The following is a 27,380-nucleotide window of genomic DNA, read 5'->3' as shown; positions in this document are numbered from 1 at the left end:
CGACATGGCTTATTGCATGGTAGCAATAGATTAGGTTTACATGAACTTGCCAAGCATATTTAGTAATGACTCTCGGGAGTTGTACCCAACACATCTGCTCCCTTTGTGCAGAACTCAAATATTTGGATCATTGATGATATCCAAGACTGATATTTGATCTTGAAACAGGGCGTCAAATATTATTGGTGGGGGGGGGGGGGGTGGGCGAAAGCCAAAACGTTGCGTGAAAGTCCCAATTCAAAACTACAGAATGACAGAGCAGGCTTGATCTGCCAAATACTTATTCTTGTTCTCATTTTTTAAGATCTAATGTTTTATCCCTTATTACTGTGTCTGGTTGGAATGAAATGAATGAGAGATCCTCAGGTTAAACATCATTAAGAGACACTTAGGTAAGTACATTAATAGGAAAAGTTTGGAGGGGCCCACGCCAGGAGCAGACAGGTGGGGTAAGGTTAGTTTGAGATTAAAGTGGTGCTGGAAAAGCACAGCAGGTCAGGCAGCATCCAAGGAGCAGGAAAATCGACATTTCGGGCAAAAGCCCTTCACCAGGAAATCCCAAAACGTTGATTTTCCTGCTCGTTGGATGCTGCCTGACCTGCTGTGCTTTTCCAGCACCACTCTGATCTAAACTCTGGTTTCCAGCATCTGCAGTCCTCACTTTTGCCTAGTTTGAGATTATGTTTGGCATGGACTGGTTGGACCGAAGGGTCTGTATCCGTCTGTATGACTCTGTTAAGAAAGTAAACTGTGAAGTTAGGAGTACCTTTATCATTCTGACAGGTCTTACTGCATTAAGAGCTTTCCTCTAGGGGCTAGTTGAGGTACACATTATCTCCATTTTTGACCAATGAACTGGAGACTGACTTGAACCAAAGGAAGGTATGTGGTGTGGTAGCTGAGAGATTAAGTCTTGGAATTGCCTTGTGAAGTTGCAACATAGGCACACTTAGCTAAACAACCTCTTGCTCTGTGGAAAACCTGTATATATGACACTCAAAACCTCTTTGTTGCTTGAATCAAAAGCTTGCACAGGGCCCTGAAATGGTGCGATTAAGCTACAGTTGTTAAGCAGAGGCCAGTCCTATTTAAAAGCTGTTTTTACAATGTTAGTGCTGGCTATCATCAACAATGTGCCTGAACAAAAGAAGTAACAGTGGCCTCCAGGTGCAATGTTAACTGGATATTTTTTCTTAACAGCAAGATACTATTCAGCAGACTTGGCCGAGGCTATATTTGTGAGCAAACTATACAAATATATCATATTTTAAAGCTAGCGAGGAGGCTTTTCTTTCATGAGTCTAGCCCTTTATGATCCAAGGCCTTTTCCTTTTTGGGCCTTTGGGAGTGCTGCCTAGCAACCATCTGAAATCCTTGTCAAAGCCAGAGATTCTTTTATCAATCATTTAATGTCTGGCAAAGCCACGACCTTGCTATCACACTTTGCATACCAATAAGTAGATTCAGTGGTCTTGGTCAAATGCTTATTTTACTGTGAGCATTAACACTTTAGAAACTGGCCTGTCTGGGGAAATTTCAGGCTGGAGGCAGTTGTTTTGCTTCTGTCTGTGTAAGTTAGCACTAAGTTTACAACACTATAACAATTCACTGCCTTTCAGATTCAACTCAACATGGGTTCAACCATTACATGTCATAATCATTGCTGTTAATCGTGTTCTATGATAATTCCTAATAATAACTCTGCGGTTGCCAATTCCATCTTCCCAAACTCACCTTTGATGACTTTAATGGTCCAATGATCAACGCTTTTATGCCTTGCACCATCACCCCTGTTGATGGTCCTGTCGAAGGTCTTCCATTTTATTCTGTCCTTCTCTCCCCTCCCATTCAGTATCTCTTCGTTTAATTCAGAGAAGGGACTCAGTTAGCTGGCCTGCAATACTGAGTGAAACCAGGTTCAGCTCCACCACTAGCTGAAGTCATCATGACAATCCCACCTAAACAATTTCACCCCTCACCTGAGGTGTGTGAATCTCCGGTTAAACTCATCACCAGTCCTCTCTCTCTCTCTCTCTTTCTCTCTCTCTGTAATAAGAAAATGGTCCACTGAGACTGTAGCAACAAGTACAGCTATTTAATCCTGACATGGAGGTTTTACATTCTGGAATTCTCTGCTTGTCTTGTTTCTGTTAAAACCTATCTTTAACCAAGCTTCTGGTCATTTGGCCTAACAGCCCCCTTGTAACGCGATGTCAAAGCTTGCTCAAGGAGGGGAGGTGATGGCCCAGTGGTATTAGCACCAGACTGTTAATCCAGAGACCCAGGTAATATTCTGAGGAAAGGCCATTCAATCTGAAACATTAACTCTGATTTCTCTCCACGGCAGATGGTGTAATTTGTATTCACAAAGTATCTGGAATTTAGAATTGAATGAGGACAATGAAACCATTGCCAATTGCTGGAGTAAAAAAAACTCTCCTGGTTCACTATTGTCCCTTAGGGAAGGAAACAGCCATCCTTACCTGGTCTGGCCTGCATCTGACTCCACACCCATCACAATGTGGTCGACATGTAACTACCCTTTAATTAATTAGGAATGGGCAAGAAAAACTAGCCAAGCCAATGGTGCACATATCCCAAATGTGTAAAAAAGGTCATGTGCTTATTGGTATGTTGGACTTGAGTAGAGCGGTGCTGGAAAAGCACAGCAAGTCAGGCAGCATCCAAGGAGCAGGAAAATCGACATTTCGGGCAAAAGCCCTTCATCAGGATTCCTGATGAAGTGCTTTTGCCCGAAACGTTGATTTTCTTGCTCCTCAGATGCTGCCTGAACTGCTGTGCTTTTCCAGCACCACTCTAATCTAGACTCTGATCTCCAGCATCTGCAGTCCTCACTTTCGCCTGTATGTTGGACTTGGTTGAGTTCTGTATAAAAGCAGGTCTTTCTTGTTGTTTGAAACCTGTTCCATTTCTAACTCGTTCAGGTTTTGATGAAAGGTCATTGACTTGAAGAGTTTGCTCTGTTTCCATCTCTGCAGAGGCTGCCTGACTTGCTATTTCCAACAACATTTGTTCTTACTCAGGTGTCCGGCAGGTGTTGTGTTTTGCTTTAGTTCGTGTGATAAGGCTTACTCCACATCAGCAACAGCTCTCAGGCTGCAGAGTTAATCTTAAACTGCCTAAATAAGCACTGACCAGGCAGTGCCAACTGTGAATAAAATAAAATACCAATTGTGCTTCAGTAAACAACACCATCAGACACTGTACAGCTGAATTTATTGGCGGTCTTTGTGAATGTTAAACTCAGTGCCACAGAGAGGAGTTGAAATAACTAGAACAGATGTATGTAAGGGGAAACTGGATACTTATACAAGGAGAAAATCTTGGAAGGTTAGCATGAGATGAAGGAGGGTCATGGGGAGCATCAGCACTGACATGTCTCAGATGGGTAGATTGACCTGCTTCCCTATATGAACTCAACTATTTGGATCATTGACTATACCCAAGACTGGGAGAAAGTGAGGACTGCAGATGCTGGAGATCAGAGCTGAAAATGTGTTGCTGGAAAAAAGAAGATTGCAAGTTAGGAAAGTGGTGCTGAGTTCCAGGGTTGGGACTGAGACAAGGTGGGGGGAGGGGAAATGAGGAAACTGGAGAAATCTGAGTTCATCCCTTATGGTTGGAGGGTTCCTAGGCGGAAGATGAGGCGCTCTTCCTCCAGCTTAGGTGGAAGATGAGGCGCTCTTCCTCCAGCCTAGGCAGAAGATGAGGCGCTCTTCCTCCAGCCCTAGGCGGAAGATGAAGGCGCTCTTCCTCCAGCCTAGATGAAAACTGACTGAGAGAGACATTTTATCTGGAAGCCAGGAGTCAAAGGTTATTGAGGAGGGGTAGGCCGAAAAGTGGAATGAAAGTCTCAATCCAAAGTTATTGAATGACAAAGCAGGCTTAATGGGCCAAATGACCTATTCCTGTTCTCATTTATTTTAAGATCTAATGTTTTATCCCTGGTTATTGTCAGTCTGGTTGGGATGAGGTGCTAAGAGATCCTCAATTCAAACATTGATAGATTTAGGCTGAGAAGTTAGAAGTAACTTCATCCAGACAGGTGGCTGCAATTCTACTTTCCCAGTCTTGTATTCCCCCTTGCCTCCCCTTCTCCCTTCAATCTGCCTTCTGCATCTCATCACCTCTCCTTGCCCTCTGAGCCATCACTCCCAGCAGCGCTTTCAGTCTTGCCAACTGCAATTCTCAACCCAAAACCTTTGACCCCTTTCTTTTGCCATCTTAAGAAATCCTTCTTTACCACAAAGCTTTGAGTCAACTCTGTCTAATATTACCTTACAACATTTGTGTGCCTTCCTTTAACTACCTTTACAGACACTGCATGACGCATACGAAACAATTAAACAAACAAAATCAAGGAAAACTGCTGTACATTGGGTCTGAAATTATTGGAAACACATTCCAATCTGACCTCGTGCCTGAGATTATTAACAACAATCACAATCAATATCCTTTAAAAAGTAGCAGTGTAATAGAATCTTCATTCTGTGATGCTTTTATAAGACCATATAAAATCGGATCAAGAGTAGGCCACTTGGCTCATCATGCCTGATCTATCATTCAGTAGGATCATGGCAGATCTAGCCAACAATCTTCATATCCACCTTCCTGCCCTCTCCTCGTAACTCCTGATTCCCCGTCTGATCAAGAATCTATCTCTCCCAGTCTAATGGGGGCTCTGCCCTCGTACCTCTCTGTGTTGAAGAGTTTCAAAGACTCCCAAGCACCTGAGAGAAGAAATTCAAAAAACAAGCTGTCCTCTAAAGAACAAGTTCCTGACTATTTACACAAGTTCTTCACTTCTGTGATGTTAGTTAAGTTATTCACAATTGTACATTCTCTGCTTCTTTCCTGATGCTTAGTTTTGCTCCGGTGATGTTCTAATGGAAGCTTTCCACCAAATGGATGACAATGTTTTGCTCCTTGCTCCAGAGGTTGTAACTCAAGGATAGACATGTCCCCAGGCAGGTACAAAAGTTCCCTTTAAAATATTTCAATGGAAAGTAGCAGTGTGACTTGCTTGCAGCACACAAAGATAGATGGGCATTTGTGAGCAGCTTTCACAATCTCAAGATGTCCCAAAGCACTTTTACCGAAACGATATACTTTTGAAATGTTGTCATGGTTTCAATATAAGACAAAGCCAAGAGAGAACCTAACAATATCTTCTTGAAATTCAATGGCATTGCCATCACTGAATCCTCTTCCATTTAGATCTTGGGGATTATTTAAATTGAAATGGACTGCTTATATAAATATCAGAGCAGAACAGAGGTTGGGAATCCTGCTGTGAGTAACTCATCCACTGTCTCCAACATCTACAAGGCACATGTCAGGGGTGTGATGGAATACTCTCCACTTTACCCGTTTCAGGACAAAGCACCTCCCTGATCAACACCCCATGCATCAAACATCGATTTTGCCCAAAACGTCAATTTTCCTTGCTCCTCAGATGCTGCTTGACCTGCTGTGCTTTTCCAGCACCACTCTAATCTTGACTCCATGCATCAACCTTCACTTCCTCTACCAGCAGGGCATTGTGGCAACAGTGTGCACCGTATACAAATGTTTTGTATCCCATAATCCAAAGATGTATGGGTTAGGTGGATTGGCCATCTAAATTACCTATAGACCCCTGGGATGTGCAGGTTAGGCAGGTTAGCCATGGTAAATGCAAGGTTACAGGGATAGAGTAGGGGTGATGGATCTGGGTGGGATGCTCTTTGGAGGGTCAGTGTGGACTCGATGAGCTGAATAGCCTGCTTCCACACAGTAGGGATTCTATGATTCCATGAACTCAACAAGGCCCTTATGACAGTACTTCTCAAACCCGTAGTCTCTACCAACTAGAATGGCAGTGATACTAAACAGGGAACAGCACTTCCTGCAAGATCCTTCCAAACCACACACCATCCCAATTCAAAGTTATATCACTGCTCCTTAACTGTTACTGGGCCAAAATCCTGGAACCCCCTTCTTAACAACACTGAGATGTGGCTGCACCAGAGAATTGTGGCACTTCAAGACGACAATTTACCGACACGTTCTCAAGTGCAGTTAAGAACAGGCAGTGATAAGATAAGGGAAAGGCGATGACATTGTGTTAATGTCACTCGTCATCCAGAATCCCAGGCTAATGTTGTGAAGGAGACAAAGAGCTTAGAGAATGGAGGGTTGGAGGGGGTTAGGGAAAGGGTGTGAGCCAGGACAGATTTGCAAACAAGAATGCAAGTTTAAAATTGAGGTGCTGCTAAAATAGGAGCCAATAGAGGTCATTGTTCAAGAAGTTAATAGGTGATCTTGCTTCAATTGAAGATATGGTTGGAGAGTTTGACATGTGTTCCAGCATGTGAAAGGTGGAAAATGAGAGAGTGTAATATTTGTTGGCTGGGAAGGATTTAAGCTCTGTATGAGAAGTCCTTTCCTAGCAGTCAATGAGTGAGTTATAGTGAAGAAATATAACACTGTTCCTCTTGACCCTGAGTTGTACTCTGTATCAGCTACTCTCAAAGACTGGCTGAGTGTTAATCACAAGATGTACATTGTGCTGTGAAACATTTTAGTATGTACGCGGCTCAAAATTGGTCAGATGGAAGCCAAGTCTAGCCATCTCCTGGAAGTAAAGTGACAGTCAGAAAGAATTTTCTTTTGAGAGGTAAATGCAGGCAGATAACTACCAGCTCCTGAATGCTCCAGCATGAGTGAGGAAGCCAGACAACAGAGATGTATTTGGGACAACTATGCATGACAGGACGGTAGGATTGAAGCAGAGAGGTGGAACTTTTTCAGCTTCATGACATTTAAAATAACAACAATAAATAATATTAACCGCGTGGACGCATTAGGGCACTCACCGAACAGAGTAACTTTTAAAGGATGGAAGCACAAATATAATGGAGGATTTCTCTGTTAAATAATAAATCTACCAACAGTAATTTTCCAGAAAATCTTTGCAGGTCAATATATCTTATAATTGCTTCCAGTATTGGAAATATCAGCAATTAAATATCCTAAGGTTAATCTTCTGATTTAAGTAGGTGGCATGGTGGTTTAATGGTTAGCATCACTGCCTCACAATGCCAAGGATTTGGTTTAATCCCATCCTCAGGCAACTGTGTGGAGTTTGCACATTGTCCCCGTGTCTGCATGGGTTTCTTCTGAGTGCTCCAGTTTCCTCCCACAGTCCAAAGATGTGCAGGTTGGGTGGGTTGGCCATGCTAAATTGCCCCATAGTGTGCAGGCTGCATGAATTAACCATGGGCAATGCAGGGATGTGCTGGATCTGGGTGGGATGCTCTTCAGAGGGGCAGTGTGGAATTGATGGGCCAAATGGCCTGCTTTGACACTGTAGGGATTCTGTGAAGTGGCTTTGTGGTTGCACCAAGGATTCCTTGAAGAAAGTCAGAGATCTGATGAAGAATGGTGGAGCAGTTAGATGATGGTATAGGAAGGTAGGTGCAGAAATAGGCCATTCGGCCCTTAGCTCCTATTCTGCCGCTTAATTGCATCGTGCCTGATCTCTATCATACATATCCACCTACCCAACTTTGTTCTATAATATTTAATAAATTTGTCTCAAATAAAGCCATGAATCTCAGTTGTTACATTTTCAACCAATCTCCAGCCTCCACAGCTATATGGCAGAGTCTATCCTGGATTTTCACTTCCCATTGTGCTTCCTTAGATCACTCACGGGCAGCTGAGCTCAAAAGGAATAAGATTACTGCAGACACAGATAAGCACCTTACAGCCTGAAATGGCTGAACTGAAAACGGAGAACAAGGAAATGGCAAAGTAACTCAACAACTGCTTTTAGTTCTGTCATCCCGGAAGGAAGACACCAATAATTTCCCAGAAATACCGGGGACAGAAGAAACCTTCGGGGTGCAGGACTTGAACAGAATTGTTACTGGTTAAAAAAAACCTCAAGAAATGAATGGGAGCGAAAGCTGAACATCCCAGTGTTTGATCATTGCATTCCAGGAGATAAAGGAGGCAGCCAGTGAAATAGTGGATGCATAGTCATCCGAATAAATTCTGTAGATTTTGGTACATTCTTGGCAGATTGGAGGATGACAAATGTAAGCTCACTGGTTAAAAACAAAGGAGGGAGGGGAAAAATGAGGCATTACAGAATGGTTAACCTAATATCAGCAGAAGGGAAAATGCTGCACTCTGTTGCAATGCTTGTGATAATAGAACATCTGGAAAGTACCAACTGGATTATACAAAGTCAACATGAATGTATGAAAGGGAAATCATGTTGCGTGAACTTACTGTAGTTTTTGAGGTTGTAACTAGTAGAGTAGATGAGGGAGAAACAGTAGATGTGGTGTACAGTCAGTCCTTGTGTAAAGTGGTTTTGATAAACATGGTTTCACCATAACAGTTGTTATTTTCCAAGGCCATCAGTCCAATGATGTGCCTAATTCACAATAATGCAGCTTTTAGCTGACTCCCAGGAGCACGGAGGGAAAGGAATGCCAACATTCAGCACTTTTATGCAACGTCCTGTTGGTTCAGCTTGTTTCAGCCATGTCTGCCTCAATTAAGGCTGGATAAGGTTTTAAAAGCTATTTCTCAGGATGCCTCAAGCCTCCAGTTCTAAAGCAGCAGAAGAGCAATCTGATGGTCCTCAATTTTCACTCTTCAACTTCCTGGGCTGTGGTTATGTTAGATGACGATCCACAGCCAGGTAAGCAATCTTGTACACAAAACAAGAAACTTTGGAATATACCCATATTGCATATCTTCATGTCCATTTTAGTATTTTCCATTAACTTTGTGCTTGTATTCTGTACTTGATTGCCAAGGGAATGTAATTCAAGCATTTATAGATTTCATAATATGTGTTTCAAATAACTCAGTTTTGCTGAACACAGTGATTTTCAGCATTTGTAATGATCGTGTCAATGGGGAACTACCTGCATTTGGATTTTCATAAAGTTGCTGATAAAATTCCATGTAAACGTTTATTGTGCAAAACCAAAGCACATGGGATTCTTGGTAATGGACTGGCATGGATTGAGAATTGGTGAGCAGATATATGAGAGGAATGAATGGGTCATTTTCAGTGTGGGGTACCACAAGGTTTAGTGCATGCTCAGCTATTCACAATACATATCAATGATTTAGATGAGGAAATCAAATGTAACATTTCCAAGTTCGCTGACAACACAAACTAGGTGTGTTTGTGACTTGTGGAAAGCATGCTAAGAGGCTTCTGGATGATTTGGACATGCTGAGTGAGTGGCCAATACAAAGAACAATACAGCACAGGAAAGGCTCTTCGACTCTTTGAGCCTGCATTGACGTATCTTGCCCTTCCATACTAAAACTGTCTTCACTTACAGGATCCACATCCCTCTATTCCATTCCTATTCCTGATGTGGATGTGTTGGTGTTGGACTATTAATCAGATTATAAATCATCCCATCACTTGCTATTTAGCTCTTCACACTTTACTCACACCATCTGACACTTTTGATCACCTCCAGAGAATTATTATTCCGTCCGTTGGACACTCCATTCAGACCATTTGTACGATCTTTGATCTCTCTGCCTATAAATTATGTGGCTGTGTGCTTCACTTCATCTGACGAAGGGGCAGCACTCCAGAAGCTTGTGATCTCAGATAAACCCATTGGGTTATAATCTGATGTCATGTGACTTCCTATTCATGTATTCATCTAGGTGCCTCTTGAATGCTGCTATTGTGTCTGTGTCCACCACCTCCTTTCCAAATACTCACCATCCTTTGTGTGAAAAGCCTGCCTTGCACATCTCTTTTAAACTCTATTCCACCCCCACCTCCAGCTCCCAGTATAATGTAGATAAACGTAAAGTTGACCACTTTGTTAGGAAATTCAGAATGTCGACTATTATTTAAATAGTGCGACTTTGGGAAATGTTAATGCACAAGGGACTTGGGTATCCTTTATACTGGGCACTGACTGCAAGCATGCAGGTGCAGTATGCAAAGCCATGTTTGTCTTCTTGGTAAGATGGTTTGAGTACAGGAGTAAGGAAGTCTTGCTACAGCTATTTCGGGCTTTAGTGAGACTGTACCTGGACTACTGTGTGCAGTTTGGTCTCCCTAACCTCGGAAAGTTAAACCTGCCTTGAGGGCTGACCATGAAGGTACACCATGCTGATCCCTTGGATGATAGGTCTGTTGGGTTAGGAGAGATTAGGCTGACAGGGCTGGACTCACTGAAGTTTAACAGAACATGATTAGCTCAACAAACTAGACACAGGGCTGATGTTTCCCCTGGCCAGAGAGCTTTAGTTCAAGGAGTCACCACAAGGGGTGTGTGGGCCACAAGGGCCTTAGGGTATGTGGTGTGCCGAGGATGGTGGAGCTGAATTCATTACCCCAGAAGATTGAGGAGGACTAGTCACTAAATATACTTAAGTGAAAAGCAGATAGATTTCTAGAAGGGGTACAGGGAGAGAGTGGGGGTATGGCATTAAGATAAACCCTCTGGCATGATCATATTAAATGGTGATGTGAACTTGATTGGCCAAAATGGCCTATTCCACTTACTATTTTTCTATGATAGCTCTAATATCAAAGCTATCCAAGTTCTGGATATCCTTGACACAGGTTACAGTCTCTGTCTACCCTAGGGATTTATTTAATCATCTTAAACACCTCAGTTAGAACACCCTTAATCTGTCCTCATTGTTTAACTCTCTTAGTCTGGTATTATTTTGGCAAATCTGCAACCACTTCCTAAGGGTTATACTGTATTAGCTTCCTTGAGATAAGTTGCCAAGAAAGGAACATCATTCTCTAAAGTGGACGTAAGACTGAATATAATTTTCACCCCTTTTGAAACAAAGATAAATATTTAATTCACTGCTCATTTTTGCACGTGCTCAATTTGGGTGCAGATTGGAGATTCACTACTCTCTTTAAGAAGATATTCCTCCTCATCTGTGTCTTAAATTGGTATCCTCTTACTCTGCCCTCCAATCCGACACTGACTCGCAAGGGGAAACAACCTTTCCACATCTACCCTGTCAAGTCCTGTAAAAATCTTGTGTTTTTTTAATGAGGTCACTCCTCATTCTTCTAAACGCCAATAAGTTTGGGCTTAACCTACTCGACTGCTACCTGTAAGAAAATCCCTCCCTGCCCAGAATCAATGTACTGAACCAATTATGCTCATATATGCTAATAAAACTCGCTAATACTAATATAAGTCCAATGCCAGTATAACTTAGCTTCTATAAGTGGAGCAAAATTGTTCACAATATTCCAGCTGTGGTCTAATGAGTCCTGTGTATAGTTTTAGCAAGATTTCCCTATTATTATACTTAATTCCCTTAGAAACATATTAAGGAGAAAAGGTTAACTAGGGAGAGAATAGGACCCCTCAAAGATCAGCAAGGCGGCCTTTGTGTGGAGCCACAGAAAATGGGGAAGATACTAAATGAATATTTTGCATCAGTATTTACTGTGGAAAAGGATATGGAAGATACAGACTGTAGGGAAATAGATGGTGACATCTTGCAAAATGCCCAGATTACAGAGGAGGAAGTGCTGGATGTCTTGAAACGGATAAAGGTGGATAAATCCCCCAGGACCTGATCAGATGTACCTAAGAACTCTGTGGGAAGCCAGAGAAGTGATTGCTGGGCCTCTTGCTGAGATATTTGTATCATCGATAGTCACAGGTGAGGTGCCGGAAGACTGGAGGTTGGCAAACGTGGTGCCATTGTTTAAGAAGGGCGGTAAAGACAAGCCAGGGAACTATAGACCGGTGATCCTGACCTCAGTGGTAGACAAGTTGTTGAAGGGAATCCTGAGGGACAGGATGCCCATGTATTTGGAAAGGCAATGACTGATTAGGGATAGTCAACATGGCTTTGTGCGTGGGAAATCATGTCTCACAAACTTGATTGAGTCTTTTAAAGAAGTAACAAAGAGGATTGATGAGGGCAGAGCAGTCGATGTGATCTATATGGATTTCAGTAAGGCGTTCGATAAGTTTCCCCATGCGAGACTGATTAGCAAGTTTTGATCTCATGGAATACAGGGAGAACTAGCCATTTGGATACAGAACTGGCTCAAAGGTAGAAGACAGAGGGTGGTGGTGGAGGGTTGTTTTTCAGACTGGAGGCCTGTGACCAGTGGAGTGCCACAAGGATCGGTGCTGTGTCCTCTACCTTTTGTCATTTACATAAATGATTTGGATGTGAGCATAAGAGGTACAGTTAGTAAGTTTGCAGATGACACCAAAATTGGAGGTGTAGTGGACAGCGACGAGGGTTACCTCAGATTACAACAGGATCTGGACCAGATGGGCCAATGGGCTGAGAAGTGGCAGATGGAGTTTAATTCAGATAAATGCAAGGTGCTGCATTTTGGGAAAGCAAATCTTAGCAGGACTTATACACTTAATAGTAAGGTCCTAGGGAGTGTTGCTGAACAAAGAGACCTTGGAGTGCAGGTTCATAGCTTTTGAAAGTGGAGTCACAGGTAGATAGGATAGTGAAGAAGGCGTTTGGTATGTTTTCCTTTATTGGTCAGAATATTGAGTACAGGAGTTGGGAGGTCATGTTGCGGCTGGGCAGGAATTGGTTAGGCCACTGTTGGACAATTGTGTGCAATTCTGGTCTCCTTCCTATTGGAAAGATATTGTGAAACTTGAAAGGGTTCAGAAAAGATTTACAAGGATGTTGCCAGGGTTGGAAGATTTGAGCTATCGGGAGAGGCTGAACAGGCTGGGGCTGTTTTCCCTGGAGCGTCGGAGGCTGAGGGGTGACCTTATAGAGGTTTACAAACGTATGAGGGGCATGGATAGGATAAATAGACAAAGTCTTTTCCCTTGGGTCAGGGAGTCCAGAACTAGAGGGCATAGGTTTAGGGTGAGAGGGGAAAGATATAAAAGAGATCTACGGTGCAACTTTTTCACACAGAGGGTGGTACGTGTATTGAATGAGCTGCCAGAGGAAGTGGTGGAGGCTGGTACAATTGCAACATTTAAGAGGCATTTGGATGGGTATATGAATAGGAAGGGTTTGGAGGGATATGGGCCGGGTGCTGGCAGGTGGGACTAGATTGGGTTGGGATATCTGGTCGGCATGGACGGGTTGGACCGAAGGGTCTGTTTCCAAGCTGTACATCTCTATGACTCTAAATAAAAGACCAAGATTTCTCTTGCCAGCTTTATTACTTGCTGAACTTGGATACTAAGGATGAGAAGAAATGTCTCCACCTAGAAAGTGGAGAGCCTGTTGGATTCTCTGCCATAGAAAGAAATTTCGGGCCAAAATATCAAATGTTTTCAAGAAGGAGTTAGTTACAGTTCTTAGGGCGAAAAGGATCAAAAGGTGATCAGGAGAAAGCAGGGTCAGGGTATTGAGTGTGATGCTCAGCTATGAACATATTGAATGGTGAAGCTGGCTGAATAGCCTACTCTTGCTCCTATTTTCTATGTTAGCTTTTTGCGATTCATGCACAAGGACCACCTGACTCCCTTGTACTTCAGCTTTCTGCAGTCTCTCTCCATTTAAATAATGTTCAGCTCTTCTGGTCTTCCAGTGTTCATACTCTGATATTTTCCCACATTATATTCCATTTTGTCCATTCACTGAACCTGCCTATGTTCCTCTGTGGCCTCTGTGTCATCCTCCTGACCATCTATTTGCCTTTCATCTGCAAACTTGGCGATAGTACATTCTTTTCCCTTATCCAAGTCATTATATTGACACATATATTAATTAATATGTATTGCAATAATTGTGGGCCCAGCACTGAAGATGGTTATGAATCCCTAGGGAGGAATGACTTGGAGTCGGAGATTTTGGCACACTGAGGATTCTGATGAAGACAGAAGCGAGTCTAGGATGATCAGTATAAAGCTCTAAAGTTTACCCTGCAACAATGTGATTTTGAAACTGGTAAGTCATGCATTTGGTCCAGTCCACAGAAATGAACCATCTGATTAATTTCCAAGCCAAGCTGACAATTATTTAATTAGATCAAAGAATCAAGACACATGACTGAGCATTGTTTTTTCCTTTAAAACAGAGTTCAAAGAGATAAATAATTTTATAAAAACCATAAGTTATTGTAAGTCAGAAACAAAAACAGAAATTGCTAGAAAAGCTCAGCAGGTCTGGCAGCATCTGTGGGGAGAAATAAGAGTTAAAGTTTCGAGTCCAGTGACTCTTCCTCAGCTGGCTGTGAGGAAAATGTCGATTTTCATGCCAAAACTAGAGTTGGGTGAGGGGTTAAGGAGTAAAAGATAGGTGGAGATAGAGCGCAAAGAGAGGGGAGTACAGTTGGACAGACAAAGGAGTAGATAATGATCTGGCTGGGAGGGTGAATAGCAATTAATTAAATAATTTTATCATCCTTCTGTTTATTCGTGAAATTGAATAAATTGATTTTATTTTAATAAAATGCCATTCATCCACATCATTTATTGGCAGTTAACACATTCACAATTTCCAAGTCCCCAAAAAGGTTAATCTGCACAATTCTATTTCACTGATCCTGTGATATTATTAAGGGCTTTTGTTGTACTACAGAAGAGAATTGTAACAAAATTAATGGAATCTTGGGGAGGAACCTTCCCCGTTGTGATAATGCTACCACCCACTGACCGCTTACCATGGAATAGTTATTTACAGCTAATTACAGCAAACTTGGATTTTTCCAGAGTTAATCACAGCATCAGCGCATTACCTCAAAGTGGCTAAAGCACCAATTAAGATAATTATTTAGGACTAGACCTGCCTAATACAAGCCACTGTGATTTTTCACAAACTTCTTCACACACTGAGCACATGTTCTACAAGGTACTACTGTAGCAGGTTCAATATTTTCCTCTATCCCTGTGTAATCCCTGAGACATTGACATGTAGCCAATTGTCATAAATCCAAGCAGCAGTTGAAGGTATCCTCTCAGTCTTTCTGCACTGTGGAGTGATGGAGTTGTGCAGGAAGAGGGCAGAGGTCTATAGCTCTCCTCAGGCAGGTGTACTGCCTCAAAATGTGTCAAACACTTGCTTTACTTACTACATTTTTTTAATGCCATACTGAATATAGAATGGGGAGAGTGATTAACACATCAAGTGAGAGGCAGCAAACCGATACCCAATTAATGACAACAGGAGCAGTGGCTCAGTGGTTAGCCCTGCTGCCTCACAGAGTCAGGAACCCGGGTTCGATCCCAGCCTTGGGTAGCTGTCTGTGTGGAGTTTGAACATTCTCCTTGTGTCTGTGTGCATTTCCTCCAGGTCCCCCCACAGATGTGCATACGAATGGCAATAGATGGGGAAAGAAGGTTTGGATATATAATTGAAAGTAAGTGTGCGGGTGCAGTAGGCAGTAAAAAGACATGTCGGCCTTCATAGTGAGAAGATTCAAGTACAGGAGCAGGGATGTCTTGCGGCAAATGTATAGGGCCTCTCTTTATCTGAAGATGGATGTTCCGGCTATGGATTGATTGCAACATAGGTTCACAAGATTGATAGCTGGGATGGCAGGACTGACATATGAGGAGTGACTGGATTCTTATTTGTATTGATGATGGGATGTGGATTGGCCATGCTAAATTGCCCATAGCAGCTAGAGATGTGCAGGTTAGTGGACTGCCCATGGGAGATACAGGGATGGGGTGGGTCTGAGTAGGATGCTTTTTATAGGGCCAGAGTGGACTGGATGGGCTAAATGGCCTGCTTCTACACTGTAGGGATTCTATGAACAGAATATGAGTCACAAAAAACTATGGTCACAAAATTATACAGATTACAAATAACTTGCAATGAATAATTACTGAAACAAGCATTGAAGAGAAAAGAAACAAGTCTACTGATGCCAGAAGCGTACATGTCCTCAAAAGGTATAGGAAGCAGAGTCTTGGAATATTAGCGAGTTTTGAGAAGATTTGTAACTCAGGTTGAGGTTTTAGATGTCGGTTTACCCACTGAGCTGGAAGTTTCATTTCCAGATGTTTTGACACCCTACTAGGTAACATCTTCAGTGGGCCTCAGGCGAAACACTGCTGAAAATTCCTGCTTTCTGCTTATATGTTTGGGTTTCTTTGGGTTGGTGATGTCATTTCCCTGTGGTGAAGTCACTTCCTGTTCCTTTTCTCAGGGGGTGGTAGATGGGGTCTAACTCAAGTTGGAATGCCACGCTTCTAGGAATTCTCGTGCGTGTCTTTGTTTGGCTTGTCCTAGGATGGATGTGTTGTCCCAGTCAAAGTGATGTCCTTCCTCATCCGTATGTGAGGATACTAGTGAGAGTGAGTCATTCTTTTTGTGGCTAATTGGTGTTCATGTATCCTGGTGGCTAGTTTTCTGCCTGTTTGTCCAACGTCGTGTTTGTTACAGTCTTTGCATGGTATTTTGTAAATGACATTAGTTTTGCTCATTGTCTGTATAGGGTCTTTCAAGATCTTTCTTGGAATATTTTTAAGACAGAGTTGGATCAATTCTTGTTGAGTGACGGAATGAAAGATTATTGGGAGGTAGGTGGGAATGTAGCACAGAGGTTCCAATCAGATCAGTAACAGTTGGCAAAGAAGGCATCAGAGGGCCGAATGGCCTGCTCCTGCTCATACCTTTGATTGTAGCGAAAAGGTCAGGAGAAAGAGAAAGAACGACAGACTGCCAGAAGAAGATAGAGAGATCAGATCTATTTACTTTGACAAGCAGTCAAAAGCAACCAAGCAGTTTATTTTCAGAATCTTTCATCCAATTTCAATCATTGCAAAGATGTGGTAACATTTCTTCCCTTTCTCGGTCCAGTATCTTAAGAATGCTGAAGGTTTCATCATTTTAATACCTGATGTCAAAATCTGATCCGTGCCTTACAGCAAGTGCTTGACAGGGCCCAAGATCCTTGTCATACTGAAAAGCTGGTGGGCCAAATGTAACTCTGCTTAGATTTTTTTTTGAAAAGAATTCTTTTGTCTTACTGTTTGGGAGAAGTGAGTTACTCCAATATACTGAAATATTACATAAATATATACAATCCTGGCACAGGAGGAGCTAGGTTAGCAATCTATTGAGTCAGCCCCCTACTGTGGAGCTGATGGGCTTTGCTTACAAAATGATTGCATTATCTGCTTAGTCAGGTCCCTGAAATGTTAAGTATAGGCATTCTTGCAAGCTCTCATCAATCTCAAAATCATTGGTTCTAAGGACCAAATCATTCAATATGGAGGGTGGGAGGTTAAAGTAAATAGGAGCTGTCAAATTCTGAAGCCACATATTCATACTTCTATTAACAAAAATTAAAGAAAAGCAGATTAGTATTTAATTGTTGCGAGGGATCCAGTCCCATGAGCTTGAGTCTGTTCTTTTCTATCATGGAACCCCTGTGGAAAGATATAGTTAAACGGGGTTCATCTGTTTCATCATTTCCCACTCCTTTGTCTGAACTCTAACATCTTCACGCTTTGCACTAATGAGGGAATTCTGACAGACTGAGATACAGCAATATAATTGTCAAAAATTCAAATTTGTAAAACTGCATCATAGAAGTCAAAATTGACAATACATGAAGTATAAGGCAGACCAGCTTCTTGCCAAGTAGTACATGAGGTTGCTCACTACACTCAACACTACAGGGCTGGGTTTATAATGTACAATTATGTTTTATGTCAAACCTTCTATGCTGCAAGTCACCTGAAGGTTTTTACATGGTTTCCAGTCCCTTGGTATGCCATAGCAGGAGAGTCTGTGATAGTGGCCTTTCAATGTTGAGTCATTGCAGCTGCTTTCCCAAGACTTATTGTGTCCCTCAGCATGTAGTCCTGGAACTTGGAACCTGCCTGTTGTTGACCACCAGCCTACCATTAGCACTCATGACTTTGGCTGTCGAAGCTCTAGACTTCCCACCCTAAAATCCTTTGACTCTCTAGAGACTCCCTGCAACTTCGTTGGCTAATCTTTCGAACATGTATCCTAATATTACTTTACGCAGTCAGTTGCTGCTTGGCAACACTCCTGTGAAACACCTCGGGATGCTTTGCTATTTTAAATGCAAGAGAAATGAAAATTGCTTATGTAGGAGGAATGTCTCAGACCTACATACATTACACAGTGCACATTAAAAATTCAACGACCTTCTGTCGATCTACGCCATACAGTAGATCACATTTTTGTGACATTCTGTATTTACGTAATAGTAACTGGTTTTCACTTCAATGTGGCTAACTAGCTTGTGCTGAATTGCTTTCCAAGTGTAGAGTCACTGTCAACAAGAGATGGACTGTAAAAACAGAAAATGCTGGAGAAACTCAGCAGGTCTGGCAGCATCAGTGGAGAAAAGAAACAGAGTCATTATTTCAAGTCCACTGTGACGCTTCCCAATAAAGAAGGATAACAATTGCTGGCCTCATCAGCAGTACCCACATTCCAAAAATGAATAATAAGTAACAGCTATAGACATTGATAGTGAACACAACATGCAATGTGAATGGAATTGACTGTTACTAACATTAATCAATTAGTTAGTTTGTAAACTTATCCACTGAGAAGTGGTGGAGGCATGTACAATTGCAACATTTAAGAGGCATTTGGATGAATATATGAACAGGAAGGGTTTGGAGGGTTATGGGCTGGGTGCTGGCAGGTGGGACTAGATTGGGTTGGGATATGTAGGCAAAAGTGAGGGCTGCAGATGCTGGAAACCAGAGTTTAGATTAGAATGGTGCTGGGAAATGCACAGCAGGTCAGGCAGCATCCGAGGAGCAGGAAAATTGACTTTTCGGGCAAAAAATATCTGGTCGGCATGGACGGGTTGGACCGAAGGGTCTGTTTCCGTGCTGTACATCTCTGTGACACTATGACTCTATTGGATGTACTGCATAATTAGTGTTTACTTCAGAAATTTACAAGTAATTTTAAATCAGATAGATCCTATATAAATTGCTGTTTGTTAATGAATGTTGAATTGTAGGTGGATGAGTTGTCGGTGAAATGCACTAAGAAAACCTTCCATTCCAAGACAGCTCATAAGCTCAGACTTTACTTATCCATTTATACCATATGCCGGCTGTAGTGAGGCATTAAGAAAACATATGAAACACTAAACCAGATACCATTATAAATCAAATCTTCATTACATGGCTCAATGGGGTTGAAGTGATGCTTAACTGCTTGATCAGCAGGGAATGAAAAAAATATGTCTTAAGTTGATGGTGGGTCTTTAGTGCTTGGCTATGCCTGTGCATACATTTTCTGGAGGGTCATAGTGCCCCTCGTCATGTCCCAGATCACTATCGTGGGCTGCAGAGATAATTGGTGCACATGTGCACCATCAGCTTCCCAAGGGAACTTGGGGACGGCCAGCGATGCCCTGCAAATAAATAAGAAAAGTGACTTCAGCTGACGAAGGAGCGGGGCACAGGCTGAGACGGGAAAATTTGGCCCATGTAATTATTTCCACACATGTATAAAAATAGTAATGAGTAAAGAAAAGTTTGGAGTGGAGATATTGAAGAGGTGTAATCTGAAAGGGATAATACTGAGGAGCACCTTAAGCACCACCACCACGGGCATTATGGGAAAACAACTTAAAATCTTGAAGGAAGACCACAGCCGGGTCTTCCTCATTGTCTCTGAAACAAAGTCATTGTGTAATTTGTCCGTAGTTGATACCAGGAGGAGAAAGTGAGGACTGCAAATGCTGGCATGCAATCAAGCATATCTTGATTAAGACAACAGCCTCTTCCTGATGGATTAGTAAGTGTCTTTCTCTCTTCCAGACTAGACCAAGAAAGACCCTGTCTGTTCCCTACTCTAAGAGGATGGTGATGGTAAAACTACCCCTTGGTATGCATTATTGCAAATAGCCTCATACAATCTGCGATCAGGACTAAGGGTTGTTCAAGAGACACTTACTTGCACCTTTCATGCCTGCACTTACTGATCTATGTTTGTTTGGAGTCAAGCAAAGCTTTAATTTTAAAAGTCACATCCTTGTTTCCAAACCCCTCCCTATCTCAGTGATCACTTCCTGCCCCCCAAACCCCTCCCTATCTCAGTGATCACTTCCTGCCCCACAACACTGTGCACTTATCTAATTCTGACCTCTTTAGCATTCTCGAGTTTGATTGTTCCAGCAGCAGTTGCATGCTTTCAGCTGCTAAGCCATAAGCTCTGAAGTTCCCTCACTGTCAGTCTGCACTTCTCTAACCCAATCACCTCCTTCAATTCTCTAACACTATCGCCTCCTTCAAGATTACCCTTAAAGACTATCTGTTTGAACTTCTATGATCTTCTGTAAAATTTCCTTGTGTGGCTTATGTAGGATATACAGCACTCATACAGGCCATTCAGCCCATATTGTCCTGGCCAGTGCTTGTGAGCTTCTCAAGTCTCCTTTAATCTTTTCTTCTTCATACCATTCAGCAGATCTGTCTATTTCTCTTGCCCTTAAAGACAAGTCACCCTTCCCTTTAAAGACATCCATACTATTCACTTCAACCCTCTCTGTGACACCGGGCCCCACATTCTCACAACTCCCTGAGTGAAGAAGTTTCTTCTGAATTGTCAACTGATCTCTTGGTGACTAATTTTTATTGGTGGCCTATAGTCTCCACATGAGGAAACATTCTCTCTGTGCCCACTCTATTGAAACCTTGTTAATGCCACTTCAATGCAGTGCCTATGAACATTTTATTACATGGAAGGTGATGTATAAATATAAGCTATTGTTCTCGCTGTTTTGTTTCCTTTGGAAAATAAGAGGTATCAACCAACCTTACAATTATAGTGGTATGGTGACTCAGTGGTTAGCACTGCTGCCTCACAGCAACAGTGACCCGGGTTGGATTCCACCCTCAGGCAACTGTCTGTGTGGAGTTTGCACATTCTCCCTGTGTCTGCGTGGGTTTCCTCTGGGTGCTCTGGCTTCCTCTCACAATCCAAAAACGAGCAAGTTTGGTGGATTGACCATGCTAAATTGCCCATAATGTCCAAATTAGCCATGAGAAATGCAGGTTTACAGGGATAGGATAGCGGTCTACATGGGATGTTCTTCAGAGGGTCAGTGTGTACTCGAAGGGCTGAAAAGGACTGCTTCCCCACTGTAGGGAGTCTATATTTCAGATCCAGTAGCTCGCTTCTTCTTCTCTGCATTGAAAACTGATGAAGTTAGAGATTTTTGAAAAAAGCAAAAAGAACAGTATGAACAAAAGTGCTGCCTGTGTCTACAGACATGGTATGTCACGCTCACCCGTCCTGCATCATCCTCATACATCTACTGAAGCTCATCTGCAACTGCTCTGTGATGTCCGTCATCTCAACCCCTCTTTCTCTTGCCTTCCACTTTGCCCTCTAGAAGAGATCTCTGTATCCTATCAGCACTGATTAAATGGCTGAAGGACTGACATGCCACTACTGATGTTCTCTTTTCTGAAGGTCATCTTTCAAGAGTTCTTTTTGCTCTTTTAATTTTACAATAGGATATTGATAGCTTCGATGAATGGAAAAAGTGGTGGCAGATGCATTTTAATATAAGCAAGTGTGAAGTTATCCATTCCAGACCGAGAGAAAATAGATGCCTGGGGCTTAGAGGTTTTTTGTTGCCATTACTAAAGATTTTTATCATTAAAAGCACTCTCAGAGGGACGCTTGCGGTGCATTGGCTGTGTCCCTACTTTTGAGCCAGGGAGTCTGGGTCGAAGGTCCCACCTGCTTCACATTGCTGAGCAGGTGGATTAGAAAATAGGTTTAGAAAAATGCTCTCTCAGGCTGTTCATTACTGAACTTAAATTACCTGTGTTGAGTTTAATGCCTAATTAAGACACAGTTAAAAATCACACAACACCAGGTTATAGTCCAACAGGTTTAATTGGAAGCACACTAGCTTTCGGAGCGACGCTCCTTCATCTCCGAATCATAATTAAGACACAGTTGCAAGATTGTCTTGGAAAGAATAAGATTGGAGGTGAGGTGCCATTTTCATGAAGTTACTAATGACAAAATGTAAATCGGTCAACAGCTTCTGGTGATCTGCAACTCATGGGAGCCTCTTTCTTACCACAACCTACTGACCAATTTCTGCGTTAATGGAGCCACACAGCATTAATTTATTTTAAGAACTTCTGGAGGAATTTCAGTCAGAGAGGAGGTCTGGGAGTTCATATTCATCACCTTTTCATGGCTGTGTAAATTCTCCTCTTTATAAAGTTCGAGCTTATGCTTTTGGTTCTTGCGAGCGTTTGACAGGAATTCAGCGTAGCAAATATTTATCTCAAACTCACTGGGCAAGGTGTGTAATTTTGTGAAGAGTAGGTGGATTTATTGGAATATAACTTTTCATTGTGGTGTGTAAAATTTGATGCAACTGCATGGTACATTAACCTGGTATTATGACTCCTAGTCTTCTATTTTCAACAGGTTGTCAAGCTGTGGGATAAAGTTATCAAGTTAAATTAAAGGGTAGAAACTATAGCCATAAACACTATTGCTCACATTCTTAATCCATCACTAGTGTTGATCTTCTTATTAACAGGGGCTTGAACACAGATACAGATTGACATTTTTACTAAAAGTAAAGAAAGGAATAAGATAACAAGCTTATTTAAGCCTGTCGCCATCACTAATTTCTAACCTTTAAATGATCGCCAAATAAATGCTCTTTATTCACAATTCAGATTTCCCTTATAACACAGTGCTGGAGAGAAAAGCATTTGGCATGATACATTGGGAATATGTGCAACAGTGAGCAACCCATAAACCTTGAAATTAATGTTGGCAACGTTAGCGGGTGACCTATTAATACATTTACATTTCATTTGTCTGTCTAAACACAGGCATTAAAGAAGAAAGGTTTATTGAAGGAACAGTTGGAGATGTTAAGTGATTGCCCAACACCATTACCAATAGTAATCTTTAGCTACAATAACTGGCAGTAAGGTTGCCCTTACAAGAGAAACTTCTATCAGTTCCCTATTTCCCCAACGTTATTACTAGAAAGGAGTGGAAAATATGAGTACTTTTGGCCCAGGAACTAACTTGTCTAAAATCAAAGAAAGAAGCTTCATTTATAATGCAACTTTCACATCCTAAGGATGACTCAAAGCATTTCACAACCAATTAATCATCTTAGATAGACAGAAAAGCCAAGTGAAGTGGGTTGATCAAGAATCGAAGGTCAGGAATCAAAAGAGCTGTTAAATACAGTTGGAGAGGAAGAGAGATCATCAAACACTGGCATTGGGAACAAAGACCCCGACTGTCAACAGAAGGAGAAATTGAAGGTAAAAACAGAAGATGAGAAGAAGACTGGAATGGGTAAATAACATTGAGAAATGGACTGAGGGACTCTTGAAGAAAGCCAGAGACAGAGAAAGGCAATATTACTAAGACAATAGGGGCAACAAATGAGCAAAAGAATTACCTTTGAAGTGTAATTTCTGTTGCTATGTAAGGAAATGTAGCAGACAACCTTTGCACAGCAAACACGTATGTTTGTCAATGGGAGAGGTAGAACAATTTTCCACTTTCTGTAATGTTGGCTGAGGAATAAATGTTCAATCATTGTTTTTAAAAATAAAAGCATGGGATCAACCACCCACATATTAACAACCACTCTAGTAATTAGCAATCTATTGCTGGCAAATTACTGCTTGTTATGATATCTTCCAAGGCATTGGATACATCCAGATCATTTTTATATGAGATTATATCTTTAACACTGTGTCTGGGTATATTGTTTCAAATCTATTAAGGTTCATTTCATTTGCTAATTGAGCTTTAGTGTGCTGGTCAAATTCTTTTCAAACTATTTTATGCGCTAAAACAGCACTGACAGGAATTTAACATGGTTGGGGCTGAAAGTATTCATGTAAGAGAATGAAGTGAGAAGGACAAAAAGTAATTTGTTTATCACATTGTTGTTTTTTTATGGGAGCTTGCTATGCATTATCAAAATTCCAACAGAGACAATTGTCCCAATATCAACATGGAAGGGTGAAGCAAGTAGGAAACCAGACTTGCTTGCTTTAAGCCTTGCTGATTTTAATGACAGAACCTCACTATCACTACTTTGGTCTTTGTTTCTTGATTGTAGCCAATCAGATTGAGAAGATAGTTATTGAGTAGCTCAACGTTTGGCATCAGACCAGAGACCCAGTAGTGGAACAGAGATGGGTGAGATAACAATGATCTCGACGCCTAGCCAGCGGATGATGCATGATGGGTGAGGTGGGAGAATAGATTGCAGGCCTGAATTAAGAGAAATCAGAGATCACTTTTGGAAGAATTGAGACACTGGGAGGAAGAGATCTGAAGGATTGGTGCGGATATTTGAAAAGGAGAGTGCTGGGCAGAGCTTATAGAATCCCTACAGTGTAGAAACAGGCCATTTGAACCAACAAGTTCACACTGACCCTCTGAAGAGTATCCTACCCAGACCCATTCCCCTGCCCAATTGGTCTACATTTACCCCTGACTAATGCATCTACCCTACACATCCCTGAACACTATGGGCAATTTCCCATGGCCAATTCACCTAACCTGCACATCTTTCGACTATGGGAGAAAACCAGAGCACCCGGAGGAAACCCATGCAGACACAGGGAGAACATGTAATCTCCATGCAGACAGTCACGCAAGGCTGGAACCAAACCCGGGTCCCTGATACTGTGAGGCAGCAGTGCTAACCACTGAGCCACTGTGACACCGCTCATACACGTCAAGCTAAGATAGGAGATCAGGAAAACCAATTCAGATTGTGGATCCAAGAGCATGTTGGCTTCAATGGGCAATTAGATTGTTTAAGGAGATCCTTGCGATTGGGGGAGTGCAGAGTTAGTTATATTAATTGGATAGTTAATTCTAAGTTTGTGGTTGGTGTGTGATTTGTGTTGGGTAGGCAAGTAGTACAATATTCATTACAAAATGGCTTCCCAGGTTTGTCAAAACTATCACCAGGATTGTGAAGCTGCTGTCAACAAGCAGACTAACATGGAGCTCACTGCCTCCTTTCTCTATCGGTCTTTGATGTCGTACTTTGACCGGGATGATGTTGCCCTGCACCATTTCTCCCAGTTCTTCAAAGCTCAGTCCCAGGAGAAGCAGGAACATGCAAAGAAGCTGCTGAAATTCCAGAATCAGCATGGAGGCAGAGTCCTCCTCCAGGATGTGAAGAAGCTAGAGAGGGATGAGTGGGGTAACGGTCTGCAGGCAATGCAGGTTGCCCTGGATCTGGAGAAGAATGTGAAGCAGAGTTTGCTGGATGTACACCAACCCCCCACTCCCCAGACTGACCCTCATCTGTGTGGCTTCCTGGAGATTCACTATTTGGATGAGGAGGTTGAGATCATCAGACGACTTGGATCAACCGACTTGGGGACTACACCACCAACCTGAAGCATCTGGGAGCTCCTGAGAATGGGATGGGAGAGTACCTGTTTGACAGGCTCTCACTGGAGGGCAGCCGTTAGTGGGGCACGGAGTACTGTCTACTTTGTCTGAATGCATTACTGACTTCACTTGGACAATCTGGCTTCCCCCAGGGAGAAGGAATATGTTGGCAAAATGTAATGGCTGTACCACCTGAATGGAAGTGAATAAAATTTTGTATTGATAAAAAAAAGAGTCATTGGGGACATTTAAGCGACTGCTGGACATGCACATGCATAGCAGTGAGTTGAGGGGTGCATAGGTTAAGTTACTATATTTTACATTAGGATTAAATCTCGGCACAACATTGTGGGCCAAAGGGCCTGTGCTGTGCTGTACTTTTCTATGCTCTATGTTCTTAATTGCATTCAGTTGGCAGACATTAAATGGGGATTTACCCTGTGCTCCCGTATACAAGAGCAGGTAAACTATGGTTATTCGGTTTGGAGGTGAGTGTCTGTAATATATTATTTCTGTAAATTGAAGTTTATGTGCTGGTAAAGATTAGGCTCTTGTTCCGATCTTCACTGCTTGGCTCTCTGATTGTAAAACAGGGGAATGTGGTGGTGTGTAAGAGAGGGGAAAGCATGTTTATCTGTTGGAAAAGGCAAGTGTGAAATAGTTCCTCTTGTTCCACAAGGCCCTGCAAATTCAACCCAGCAGTCTTCACTTCCATTAGGTTTCCAGAGGCCTGGGAAAAAATGCTTGAAACTAAAATAGAGATGGTATATACGACATACAGGCTAATTGAATTATTTAAATGAGCATCTTGTCGAGAGACAATGTGGTTCTTAAAGCCCACTTGATATCCACTCACCCTTTTCTTGGGGTTCAAATTTTCACTCACCCTTTTCTTGGGGTTCAAATTTTCTGTATACTTCAAAAGTATTTATTTCACTGTAAAGCCTGTTGGATGTCCTTACAATGTGAAAAAGGCTATATAAATACATGTCTGTCTTTTAACTTAATTTCACAGTTAATATTTCAGCCAGAATACACTGGGAATGTTTTTCAGTAAGTATTTGTTAATGCTGCTTCTTCATTTTCTCCTACCTCATTAATCCCTTATTAGCTTGTGTAAGGTATTTTTGGTCCAAAACATTGAGCAATCATCAGTTCATTTGAAGATTATCCAAAACTATTTCCACTCCAAAATGCAAATTGATTTAGTTTTACAGTCTGTGGGCGAGATTCAAATCTGTTTCCTCAATCTTGCTTGTTAATTAGATGGAACAGATCCTGTCAAACCCAATTAAGTTATCCAAAATAATGCCTACAATAGCTTTCATTTGATATTATAAGCCACCTCATGGATAACGCTACAAAACCTCCTCTTGCATCCTTTGCCCCACCTCAATGTAGCTGGTTACTCTGTCAATTTACTGGTACCAATTAACCCAATATGCCCGTTACCTCATAGAATAATTCAGCCAAAGTGAAAGAAAAGTTTTGTATCTATTTAGCATCTTTCATGACCTCAAGACGTCCTGACAGGTTTTGCACCTATCTTATGCTTTAGAAGTGCTACCCCATCTGTTATGCAGGAAATATGGAAATTCAAGTTACATCTCAGAAGATGTCAAAGACAGCAATGTGATAGGTTGAGATCATTTGTTTAAGTGTTGATAGTTGAATGGATAAATATTGGCCAAGACCTCAACATACTTTTCATCATTTATATAAATGATTTGGATGTGAACATGGGAGGTATAGTTAGTAAGTTTGCAGATGACACCAAAATTGGAGGTGTAGTGGACAGCAAAGAAGGTTACCTCAGAATGCAATGGGATCTTGATCAGATAGGCCAATGGGCTGAGGAGTGGCAGATGGAATTTAATTCAGATAAATGTGAGGTGCTGCATTTTGGAAAAGCGAATCTTAGCAGGACTTAATGGTAAGATTTGAAGGAGTGTTGCTGAACAAAGAGACCTTGGAGTGCAGGTTCATAGCTCCTTGAAAGTAGAGTAACAGGT

At 41.9% G+C, this 27,380-nt stretch overlaps 1 protein-coding gene across 2 annotated transcripts; it reads left to right on the top strand.

Moving 5' to 3' along the window:
- LOC122562448 (ferritin, heavy subunit-like) lies at positions 1 to 25,547 on the top strand. 2 transcript variants are annotated; one of them, XM_043715296.1, is made up of 4 exons: positions 1 to 10; positions 8,705 to 8,711; positions 9,220 to 9,224; positions 24,916 to 25,547. In XM_043715296.1, exons 1-4 carry the CDS (start codon positions 5 to 7, stop codon positions 25,372 to 25,374), a joined length of 477 nt encoding a protein of 158 aa, XP_043571231.1. In that variant the 5' UTR covers positions 1 to 4; the 3' UTR covers positions 25,375 to 25,547. The 2 variants fall into 2 exon arrangements, with proteins under 2 accessions (XP_043571231.1, XP_043571232.1); XM_043715297.1 differs by lacking the exons at positions 1 to 10; positions 8,705 to 8,711; positions 9,220 to 9,224 and having other exon boundaries at positions 24,904 to 25,547.
- The last annotated feature ends 1,833 nt before the right edge of the window (positions 25,548 to 27,380 follow it).

Source organism: Chiloscyllium plagiosum, chromosome 25 (genome assembly GCF_004010195.1).
Source record: "Chiloscyllium plagiosum isolate BGI_BamShark_2017 chromosome 25, ASM401019v2, whole genome shotgun sequence".
Taxonomy (NCBI): domain Eukaryota; kingdom Metazoa; phylum Chordata; class Chondrichthyes; order Orectolobiformes; family Hemiscylliidae; genus Chiloscyllium; species Chiloscyllium plagiosum.
This window is presented reverse-complemented; position numbering and strand designations above follow the sequence as displayed.